This window comes from Panicum hallii, chromosome 4 (genome assembly GCF_002211085.1).
Source record: "Panicum hallii strain FIL2 chromosome 4, PHallii_v3.1, whole genome shotgun sequence".
In the NCBI taxonomy this organism is placed as follows: domain Eukaryota; kingdom Viridiplantae; phylum Streptophyta; class Magnoliopsida; order Poales; family Poaceae; genus Panicum; species Panicum hallii.
The window spans coordinates 8,433,149-8,445,009 of NC_038045.1; the positions used below are offsets into that span (position 1 = coordinate 8,433,149).

The window sequence follows — 11,861 nt, forward strand, 5'->3', positions numbered from 1 at the left end:
AACATATGCTCGTAAAAGGGTTCAAAACGTCCTGGACCGTTTTCAACATTTTATCCAATTATTTACGTATTTTCGGATACTACGAATTCGGTACGAAATACAGGATGGGAAATACGAAATCCGGATGAAAACATTTTGAATAGTAATATTTTCTTTTTTAGTACCCTCTCCTCTCCCAATGCATAGGCGCGTTTCATTAATGCATTCGCCCTAATAATTTTTTTTCTCGAATCAGCCTCCTACGCATGGGATGCACCAGACAGATTTAGTATTCTTGCACGTACATGTGCTAGCAATGCATGGATACATGCCTACTGCAACATGGCAGATTTGCTACATAGTAATTTTTTATTCACTTTTCTATTTTAGTTTTTCTTTTCTTTTTTATTTTCTTTTTATTTTTCCTTTTTATTTTATTTTCCTTTTTATACAACATTTTTTTTCTAATTTTAATACTTCTTTATATTCATTTGATTTTTTTACATTTATTTTCCCTTTCTTTGCTATAGCAAGTTTGTACCTTTTTGTGTTTTCTTTTATTTTGTTTTCTTTATTTTCTATTTTTTGTTTATACTAAATTTTCACTATTTTTATTTAATTTTATTTTTTCACTTTTTGGTCATCCTTCTTTTCTTTCTTTGAAAGATTTATGCAATACATCATTAGTTGTATATTGTTATCATCGGGACGAACCTCAAGCCTTATATATGTCCAGGTCATCCATGTCAACTCGTGCTTTTTCCTGATCCTTGGTTTTGTTCTTTTTGTTCATGAGCGTACCAAGCAAACTCTTACATACATTCGCTTTGAAATGCATAGCGTCAATATTGTGGTGAACAACTAAATCTATCCAGTATATGGTAGCTCCCACAAAATTGACATCTTTTGCCACCTTCATTTTGCATCACGCTCCATAGTGCACTTTCTCTTTCCAAGGATACTAATTTTCTTTCCATTGGTAATGTTGATATCCTTCACTTGGTTGTAGACATTTTCCCGATTGAAATACCTTGGAGCTGATGTTGTCTCATTTGTGCCACAAAATTGTTGCTTCATCTTCCGATACGCATGGGACTGGTGAAGGAAACGTTGATGCCTTAGGTACACATATTTTTTTGAGTTGTTTAGCCACACACTCCCGGAGTCATCCAAGCAATGGAAGTAATCTTTTTCACCTTTACTCTTCCTGGACAAGCAACAGTGTGCTGGAATATCATTGATGGTGGAAAACAACATGCCACATAGAGTGAAGGTTTCTCTCTTATGCGATCCAAGATCTCAACACCAGGTGATCAGAGTAGTTTAAAATCATCCATGAGTGGCTTGAGATACACATCGATATCATTGATAGGCTGATGAGGACCTGAGATTAGAATTGACATCATGATGTATTTTCTCTTGTTACAAATCCATGGTGGAAGATTGTAGATAGACATCAACACAAGCCAGACACTATATGAGCTACTCATGTTACCAAATTGGTTCATGCCATCTGTGCTTAGTGCAAATTGAATATTTCTTGCATCCTCAGCAAACTTTCCATGCATCATATCAAAGTTTCACCATTGAGAAGAATTTGTAGTCTGTTGTATATAGTAATCATCATCCTTCCACCCCTCCTCATGCCAACGTAGCAGCTTAGCCTTCTTACTATATGCAAACATATGCTTTAAGCAGGGTATTACTGGAAAATATCATGCCACTATATGAGGAGACCCGTTCATCTTTGTATCATCACCCCCATCATTTTTACGTTTGTACCAAGAGGTTCCATACATGGAGCATTCGGTCAAATCCGTATTGTCTCTACGAAATTGGATGCAATCCTCCTTACATGCATATATCTTTTCAACTTCCAATCCCATATTACATATTATCTTCTTAGCCTCATAGGTGGATTTTTTCATATCTCGTTTCCATCTAGAAGCATATCCGTTAGAAGGTCCATCAATACTTTGAAGCTCCGATCAGTCCAATGATGAGTTGTCTTGAGTTGCAAAAGTTTGAGCGACGTGAACAACTTTGCATATTTTTCTTACAATAGGATATAATGGGATCCTCAAATCTCCCATCATCTCTTTCAATTTGGAAAACTCACCATCATCATAATCATCATCACCCATGGCAGTATTGACCATCTCTCGTAAATTCTCAGCTATAAGGTTGTATTTGGCACCGATATCTATGATGTCTTCATCGCTGAGATCTTGACCAATATGATTTACTTCTTGATCTGGCTGCTTTGTCTAGGAGGTCACTATCCACCAGTCCATCATTAGCGTCTTTCTTGCCATGCTTATTCCCGCATACATTCTTGTACTTTCTTATGAATACCTGAATGATCAGGTGCGCATGAACATGCATTGATTTTGGGTACTTCTCCAGGTACTCACAATCACGATATAGGCAGTACATTGCGCACTTGTGCTGACTTGACATATTCATCTATGCATGTATAAACAACTTAACACCATTTAAGTACTCATCAAGCTCGGTTCTCAAGATATATCGAGCTCCGATCTTCCCTCCACAACAAATTTTCAAAAAAAATATAATAACTTAGAATTGACCATCTAAAGCAAAAACATATGGTTGCACTCATGTATTCATCACAAGCACAGACTCTTCTTCCTAATATTTTAAACCTACATTGCAGCTCTCATGCACTTGCAATCTCCCCACCTCTTAAAAAACTACTGCTTAACTAACTAAGATGATCCCTTTAAACATATAGTGAAAACACAATATTTTGATCATGAGCTAAAGGCTATGGATTGTGCCCATCCCCGTATCGACACTTTGGGCATATGGCTACATGTATAGGCTTACCAGATCGTCGGCATATTTTTTCCTTTTTGCTACATACTACTACTTCGTAACATACATGTAGAGACTACTAATTCACTATGGTCCACTAATTTTGCTTACGAAATGTTTTGAGCTGTATATAAAATGGATGGTGAGAAATGAGCCATGGTGAGTAATAAGTAGTCCATACCAGAGACTAAGCTTGTCACCTTTGAAAATAAAATAAAACGCCAACTAAGTGAAAGATATTTTACCTATTTTTTCTATTTCTTAAAATAAAAAACATATAAATATATTTTCCTCATATTACCTCCTTGGAGGTAATATGTGATAATAGTCATTTAGATCTATCTAAATCAATGGTCCATAGTTACTTTGGAGTACCGTAGAACGTATTTTAAGTGCTGTTTTGTGAAGTAATCTTTTGTTCAAATTTAATTCAAATGCAACTCAATTTGTATTGATGGAATCACCTCACTGTCCTAAAAATAAAATAAAATAACTGGCATAAATCTATTGCATGAAAGTTCAGGTTCACATAGGCAACATTTAGCTTTTCCTATTCAGGAATAAAGGTCGTACCTAAATTATGGCTTCGGATCCTAGCATAAATAATTTACCTCAATATTAGTAAAAATCTCTTTTCTTTTAATGCATAAAATATGCTTTAATATCTCTTACAGAAACGTACCACAATTCAAACGTGCCAATTATGTACTCCCACTAGTTAATGTAGGGCATTTCAGATTTTCTAATATGTGTAAGTCATACTAAAATTTCTAGGCATTTTCCTATTTCCCTCCTTCACTTGTTCATAGCCCTCACAAATAAATGAACCATCTTCTCCAATGTAGTGAATTGGCAACGACACGTTTTGACCTACATTCTAAATCCATGTGCACAAGTCTAAAACCACATGCATGTGCAACCAAAGTGAGTATATAATGGCCCAACATCTAATTGCAGAGCTGGACAGAGACAGAAAAGCCAAAAACTTTGTATCAGTTTGCATTGATTGCATTGCCCTTTACTTCATTTCAGTTTGAACAAGCTTGCTAACTCTTAAATTTTTATATCAGCTCAAGCTTCTGTACAATGTACAATATATCCAAGACGCCATGAAACCTCTCGGATTTTTGAGCACCCTAGGAATGGCGTCTGACCAGTTCTGACCTCTCGCACAACAACAAACATTACTGTCAACCGCTGAGCGAGCATCGCATGGTCCTACGCCATTCCTAACCCTTTTCTCACATGGAAGCTCAGTCATCATGATTTGGTCTTGAAGGGGACGTAGTGCTTGAGCGACTCGGTGACGCCCTCGATGGACGCGACCGCCGAGGCGAGCGACACCAGGAAGCACAGGAAGCTGAGTGTCTGCAGCGCCAGCCACCTGGTGGTGTACTTCTGTATCCGCTGCTGCCGGATGTACATCTCCACCGGGTAGTAGACAGTGAGCGGCCAGAACCCGATTGCGCCAAGGAAGCCTAGGATGTCGTTGAAGAAGGGCATCACGATGGCGAGCACCGTGCTCACCACCACGAACACCGTTCGCCAAGTCACCCTGAGCATGTTGATATTGAACCGGCCGGCCACGAGGGGGTGCTCGCGGGTGACGAACTTGGAGTTCGGCCAGTGCGTGGCGGCCGCCGTCTCAACAGCAGCGAAGATGGGCTGGGAGAACACCTGGTAGGCGCCCACCAGGTGCACCACGATGCAGACGTTGGCGAAGTCGATCAGCCAGTAGGGCTCGTAGAAGCCGAACCCGGTCAGGATGTTGCCCGGTGCGGCGTTACCGAACGCTGCGTAGCCGAGGCAACCTGCAAGCATGTAGAACGCCGTGGTGGTCGACACGCCCAGCAGGGTGGCCTTCTTCATCGTCTTGTTCTCGGCCGGAGGGGACTTCACCGTGTCCTGAAGTTTCAGTTTATATTCAGAGTTAGTGACTGACTGATGGTCATATTGCTAAACTCTGAGCATTTTCAAGTAGTGCTCGTGCTTACCTGGATTTCTATGAGAATCATGGAGTAGGAGTACGCGAACGCGATGTTGCCAAGAGCTTGGAGTGCCATCCAGATCTTCTGGGCTGAATCAACGTCTACTCCAACCTCAGTGCCAGTCAGAGTAGTCTTACCAGTACGACCTGTGAGAACACATCAGGGCACGTAATGTGGCAACAGAAAATGATCAGAGCCTATATGACATTGTGTAATACCTTGTTGATGAAATTTATAGGCTTGTAGCTAGTTCACCTGAAATGGTCCGTGCCAAAGAGAGGCCAACGGCGATGGACGAGTAGGAGAAGGACATGATGGCGGCAAGGATGGAAAGCCACGACAAGTCGCTGAAGTTTGGGAGCTGGGAGAAGAAGATCTGCACAATCCCAAAGACTATCATGTACATGGTGTCGTATTGGCTGCAGTCGGCCGCGTGGCCCTTCTTGTGAAAACAGTTGGCCTTGTGCACAGCCCTGCTCATTATCAATTCAACCAAAAGAGATCTCAGTCGATGATGGCATTAAATCTCAATCAAAATAATGAACGAGCCTGTTGCAAAAATTGCTTACGCCGCGCTGATGGATGCTGTAATGGTGTACCCAACGGCGGTTCCAACCAAGTTGACATACTGGAAAATACCGCAGGACCAGACTTGCCATCGACCTGCATGATATACAGTACGCAATATGCATCACCTTCCATGTGAAAATTCAGAAAATGATTCATTGGTCTACTTCAGGCAAGAACATAAAGCAGCTACATACCCAGATATGCAGCGACGGCATCCATGTAGGTGTAGTTCCTCTTCCCTGTGGCCTGATCGCCACTCCGGTAGCAGTCGGCAAGGAGGCTGGAGGTGTAGTACGTGATGAAGGCAAAGATCATAAGGGTCACCGGTCCAACAACCCAGCCAAGCTGCGCCGTCGACCAGGCGAGAGACAGCACGCCAGAGCCGATGACCGCTGTGATGATGTGCGCACTCGCTGTCCAGACCGTTCCTGAAATAAATCAAGAAATTGAATAAGCTGTAAGTTGCAGTAAACCATTCTAAATATTTAAATGTTTTTTGCACAGATACAATCAGTTCCTAAGCTAAAAATGACAAGAGACTTCAACCACATTGAAATGCAAAGCTGATTTTTCTTTAGAAGGGAAAAAACAATACATGAGCTGTTGACCGTAGTGGTGTAGTCTCCAATCCGAGTACACAAATACATAATCTTCCTCATGTAGCATCACTTACTAATTAGCAAGCAATAATTGACCAGTTGCCTTAACCTTTACACATTACCACACGTTCAGAGAAGACCCATGTCCCTGTCTCGCATGATAAGAGAGGCACATACAAGTCCAAATGAATCATTGAACCCCGGAGACGTACGTCACTCTCACAGAAAGTCAACAACAAAAAGGCCTCTTGCACGCTCCTTTGTCAAAAAACAAAAGGTCCCTTGATCTGCGTTTGGTTCGGGGTGCAATATAGAATTCCGACTGACCCAGCTGCTGCTCGGGATTGCCGGCACAGGAATGCTACTCCTAGTAATTGAGTAAAGTAGAGCAAAAAATGGCGTGCATTTTTCTTGCTCTTTTCAAACATGAACGATTGTATTACTAACATAAGACAACAAAAAAATAGTGAGATGAAATGTTCTCATATATCATCTGCATCGTCTTTAGTTTTTAGTGAGATGAAATGGAAGAAATCAAGGGGAAATATTTATATGTATTTATCGAAAAAAAGAGAGGGAGCAATGGTGTTTATAGGTATGTGTGCCAAAAGGCCAGAGACGGCAGCCTACAGTGCATCTATGCTTGCATTGGTAAGCTCATCGCCACTGACTCTTGCTTGTGATATCTCATTGCCGACAGGCTGGATAGATCTGGTCAAAAGGTGTGGTTGTTTTCTTCTTCTAGATAGCAGGTACAGCCCTCTCGCTGAAGTCATGCCTGTATTCTTTCAGAGTACTGCTCCAACCTCCCACTCAAGAATCGACCAAAGCGATATTTAGACTCCTGGTCAGAGTAACTCTGCTGACCATGTTTTCCTCGGATGTTTGATTTTCTGCGATATTATGCAAGTGAAGGAAAGAAAGAGAAACCAAGGATTCTGTCCAAATGTTTGTTTGGTTTTGCGTCAAGGACACAGATTCTGCTTGACGAGAAAATCACCAGGAAGATCAGCCAAAGGGTCTGTTGATTAAACCGCCGATATAGGGCCCCTTGCCTGGAAACGCAGGCTAACTAACACTCGCAGTCGAAGACGCCGATAGCATGTAAAAGCAACAAGTCCTAAACATTGCGTGTCAAGAAGAACGGTGACTTTTTTCCAACACGTGCAGGAGGAGGAATCTATAAAGTGATAAAAGCTGAATCAGAAAGTTTCATGCGCGTAGTTCCGTATTCACATTAAGAAGCACGCAGTTTGTAGAGCCTCTTATAAAAAAAAAAGCTTTGTGGAGCCAAGTTGGCCTCTAAACCGAATTCAATTACAATAAGCACATTCGTAGGCAAGGAAAAAAAACCAAAACAAGCAACATTACTTAAAAAAACTAGTGATCCCTTTCACCAAAACTCTCCAAATAATCAGATTATTAACATCTAATGGCATTTGTCAAAAAAATAACATCTCATGGCCTCTAGGACCAGGAATCTCTAAGTTAGAAATGATGTTTTCTATTTTGTCTCTCACTATCTCCAGCATTGATCAATGAAATATAAAAATGCTGCCTTCTTGGAAATTTTGTCTCTACAAATATGAACTGTACTTCACATTCCATAACGGTCTAATGTCAAAATATTTACTCCTGTGATATCAATAGAAAATTGATCGGAAAGTAGCAGTGCCGCCAAAAACCATTGACCTACTAATCTATGATTGCTCCCAGATGTTATACAAAGCTTATTGCTCCTAGATGCTATACTAAGCTTATTTTGATCCTCTGGGGAGAAGTACTTGATGTTATGGACATGTCATGGCTCCCAACGTGTACATTTGACCATTATTCTATACTAAAATATAGATTATAAAGTCCAAATAGATTATGAATTATGATGTTACAAAAATGTTCTTTTAAGGCAAATATGTGCACACATGATTTCATAGATCCATACACCAAATATCTTAAAAGTTATTGACTGTCCAATTTTAAGGACTTAGCCAGATTTTATCAACACAATATTTGTTGGACAGAATGAGTATAAAATTGCTTTTTTTAGAGGAGAATGAGTATAAAATTGCTAGAAGCTGACGCACCGCAGGCCCCTCGCCCCAGCCCCTACTTTCGCGGCTGCGCCGCGGCATTTGACCCTGGTCTGAGTTGGCCCAACACGCGACCCCATAAGCTGGCCAGTGTGGCCAGTACCCACACAGCCGCAAGCGCGTCGTCTTCTTCCTCCTCGAGGCGCGCAAAACAAACACGATGCAGCCGCTAGGCAGCAACATCCGTCCGCCAGGAGACAGAATTCCGGTTGCGCCGTGCGCGTCAGGGACGACGGATGGGTGACGCGCCGCGTAGCGCGCGCGTTGCGCAGCGCCGAGACAAAATTCCAGGGGACGCCGCCCGCAGCTCCCATCGGCGTCACCGAAATTCAGAGGCATTCTTGCCAATATGATTACAAAGATAATCGCGGTACTAGATGATACACACTGTCCATGGTGATCGGCTCGAGGTGAGGTTGGTGGTGAGAGGTGCTTGCAAATCGAGGGAAAAGGGGAGGAAAAGGAAGGAAAAAAAAAGAAGTGGGGCCCTGACCGTACTTACCCTGGAAGAGGAAGCAAATCTTCACCAGAACTCCATCGTGGGAACACAAACTGAACTACCCCCGGCGGCCCGCCTAGAACGAGCCCTCGTGCTATCTTTTCTTCTCCTCCTACAATTACCCTGAGAAGTTTCGATGCCACGAACTGGCGGACTGCCCAAGATTTTTTTTTTCATCTGATTGTTTCCCACCACAAGGCACTAGAGACGGGAGAGAGACAGAGATGGGAGAAGGCGCCGCGCTGCGGAGGGTGGGTTGGGCTTCGGATGTTCGTTCGCTTACCCGTGCGCTTCTTCCTGCCGTCGTCGTCGAGGTCCTCGCCGCCGGCGCCGGCCCGCGGCGGCGGGTAGTACGCCCCGCCGGCCGCGCCGTTCCCTTGGCGCGCCGCCATCTCCAGGTCCTGCGTCTGCGTCATCGCCGCCGCCGCCGCGGTCTGGGCACTGTGCGTGCGGTTGGGAGCGAATTTGTGTCGAGATTTCGAGCAATCCCGTTGCGGTTAGTGCGGCGACGCCGAGGGAGCCGCGCCGGATTTATATACACGCACGCGCGACGCCTCGTATGGTCCAGTCAGGCTTGAAAAAAAATCAATTAATTTCTGAAAGGATCAATTTATAAAATTAAAAAAACGCGTGGCCGGATTAGAGTATACTCCTCGTATGATCAAATTTACAGAAAAATACAGCAACAACTATACTATCCAATACAGGTATTGTCAACGTATACTTCATTTTGGATTCAATGAAACAAATTTGGTACAGTAAATATTATTATTTTCTCTATAAATTTGGTTAAAGTTAGCCAAATTTAATTTAAAAAAAATCTAATACAATATGTGAATAAAGATAGATGGAGTAGGAACCTAGCAGGCATCAATGATCGTGGGGGAAGTATCAAAAGGAAAAAAAAATGGGCGTGGGGAGTCAAACTACAGGTGCGAATTAAATGTGTGTACTCGCAGCTAAAAGAATCTCGCTTTGTTGAATTCAAGATTGGAGTGTGGACCTTTATCCCGTCCGAGTTAAAGTTAAAAAAACTTAAACTGTCTAAATCTCCATCATGAAATTTAAACGGTAGAACTTTATGCCTGCATGGAATTTTCTAAAAGAATAATTCTAAAATCCCGTCTATCTTCTGAATTTAGAGAAGTACTGATTTTCAAGAACAGTGAAATTTTATAATATTGTGGGAATCTCTCATGATTATCTTAAAAAAGTTTACTACGTTTCGTTGATCAAAATTTACTCAACAAGTTATTTGGAAAAGTATCAAAGTAAATTTCCCAGGGATTTTTTAGAAAAAATAATATTAAAGGTGGGGAATCAGTGTGCACCGGTCAGCATCCAAGCATCCTAATGAATACATACCAATTAGAATCTAGAAAAAGCCTTGCTCCTTGCCTCAAAAGCTTTAGGGTTTGGAGCTCCGGGACTGTGAATGTTGCCGTTTTATCATAGTTTGGTAACCATCATCAGCAACGGTGGCACCGGAGGAGAACCGGACTCTGATTTAGATGTTGCTTGGATGTCATATAGATAGAATTTGTATCCTGTTCAAATTGGATTTTAGCTTTATACGATTCTACGTGGTGTTGACCTGTTTTGATATCCAAAGATATATCTTTACAAAAGCTTTGTACTAAAAGACGATCAGATCTGTTTGGAAAGGGTTTATTGCAGGTTTGGCTTTATCTGTTTTGCGCAAATTGAGGTATTGTAGCGTGAAGCCGTTTTGTAAGCCCAAGGTAAAATGAACTGAAAGCTAGATAAATCTAGTTCTTTTGTTTCATCGGCTTTAGCTTCACTTTAGCTTCACTGGTAAAACCATTTTTGGAGAAATCTTTCCAAACAGTCCCTATATGTGTACCACACCTTTCGGTTGTATCATCCACCTAGGAGATATTGATGTTGCCGTCGGAGGTACGAGTCATTTGTTGTTCATCATTTTATCATAACTATCACTATCAAGTCACACACAACTCACTCAGGGGCGGAGCCAGGATTGGACCACAGAAGGGGCTAAAAGACTGAGTAGAAAATAGACCTTGTAAGAAAATTTTCCGCAATAGAGTATATATGGCTTCAATATAGTTTCCTATTGCGTCTTCTTGCTACAATTGCCATAGAAGTCGGTTCATTTAGGCGGAGAGAGGAACAAGTTTATACTATAATAGTGCTAAAAATGCAAACGGCAAAAGGGAGCCGGAGCCAGAGCAGTTTTATCCTTCAAGGCTTCAAGGTTCAGTTGTAGGCTTATAGTTGAATTTTTGTCTCTTGCCTACTTGGTTCCTTGAATAGCCCATTGCAAAAACAGTCTTTGTAGCCAGTATATCCCACGGTGGAAAGCATTTAACTCAATACACACATAGCTATAGCTAAGTATAGATAAGCACAAATAATAAAAAATAATTGCTACTTACTTGTTTTATTAGTACTGCTGCTGATCTTGGGAGGGGCCGTATCCCCTGCTGGACCCCTTGCTCCGCCACTGAACTCACTGTACACCCAAAAGCCTATATAGCCTTAGAGCAGCTCCAGCGTTGATCCAAGTCGAATAGAGAGCCAAATAGCATTCGATTAATACACTGCAGCGGTCGAACCATGCGTGAATCTTTTTACGATCGACTTCTGTAGGCAAGTCAAACAATGAGCCATAGAAAAATCAGCGGCAAGCAGTATAAGCCTTACACGTGGAAGGCAAGCGGATGTCCCTCGTTCAGCTCCGAGGGGAGAGAATGCTGCTCCTTTCTATTTCTTTAATCACCATACGGGGCTATGGGGTCGACATGTATGTACAGTGGCGGACTTAAGGATTAAATTACGTGTGAGCATGGTGTCATTCCGGAGGGTCACTGCCGGCCGGGGACGGATCCCACTCCACGGACCAGCTAAACGGAACAGAAGTTGACCATACGGAACTATCCGTGGGATTCTCAAAAGTCATACCTGAGAAATAGACTAGCAAGACTGAGTATATTAATACTCAGCAACACTTAAGTGAGATTGGGTATACTTAGCCCATAACAAGACCATGAGGGATTGTGAGGCTCTGATTTTCTTTTTGCTGAAAAGCAACAAACTGATTTTCTTTCTGAGATCACAAGCAACTATTATGAGTGGTTTGGCTCTTGCAGATTCAGCGTGCCTCTTATACTCAACACGCCGGAGCCCATGCACGTGCCTAGGGTCACCGAGCCTTGGGTCCGCCGCCCATGGATGTGTGTACGGCAGGTAACAACCAAAGTTTCTTCGGTCTGCAGAAATCGGCGCAGCACTGGAGCTAGCTGCCCTCTGATCATTT

General features: G+C 42.2%; 1 protein-coding gene across 3 annotated transcripts; it reads right to left on the minus strand.

The window, feature by feature from the left end:
• Positions 1-3,849: 3,849 nt before the first annotated feature.
• On the minus strand, positions 3,850-9,074 carry LOC112888973 (amino acid permease 1-like). 3 transcript variants are annotated; one of them, XM_025955416.1, is made up of 6 exons: positions 8,847-9,074; positions 5,570-5,803; positions 5,375-5,468; positions 5,061-5,278; positions 4,812-4,951; positions 3,850-4,722 (listed from the first exon to the last, which is right to left on the minus strand). In XM_025955416.1, the coding sequence occupies exons 1-6, from the start codon at positions 8,977-8,979 to the stop codon at positions 4,078-4,080; spliced, it is 1,464 nt and encodes a 487-aa protein (XP_025811201.1). In that variant the 5' UTR covers positions 8,980-9,074; the 3' UTR covers positions 3,850-4,077. The 3 variants fall into 3 exon arrangements, with proteins under 3 accessions (XP_025811201.1, XP_025811203.1, XP_025811202.1); XM_025955418.1 differs by lacking the exon at positions 8,847-9,074 and adding an exon at positions 8,567-8,831; XM_025955417.1 differs by lacking the exon at positions 8,847-9,074 and adding an exon at positions 5,971-8,527.
• Between the last annotated feature and the right edge of the window lie 2,787 nt (positions 9,075-11,861).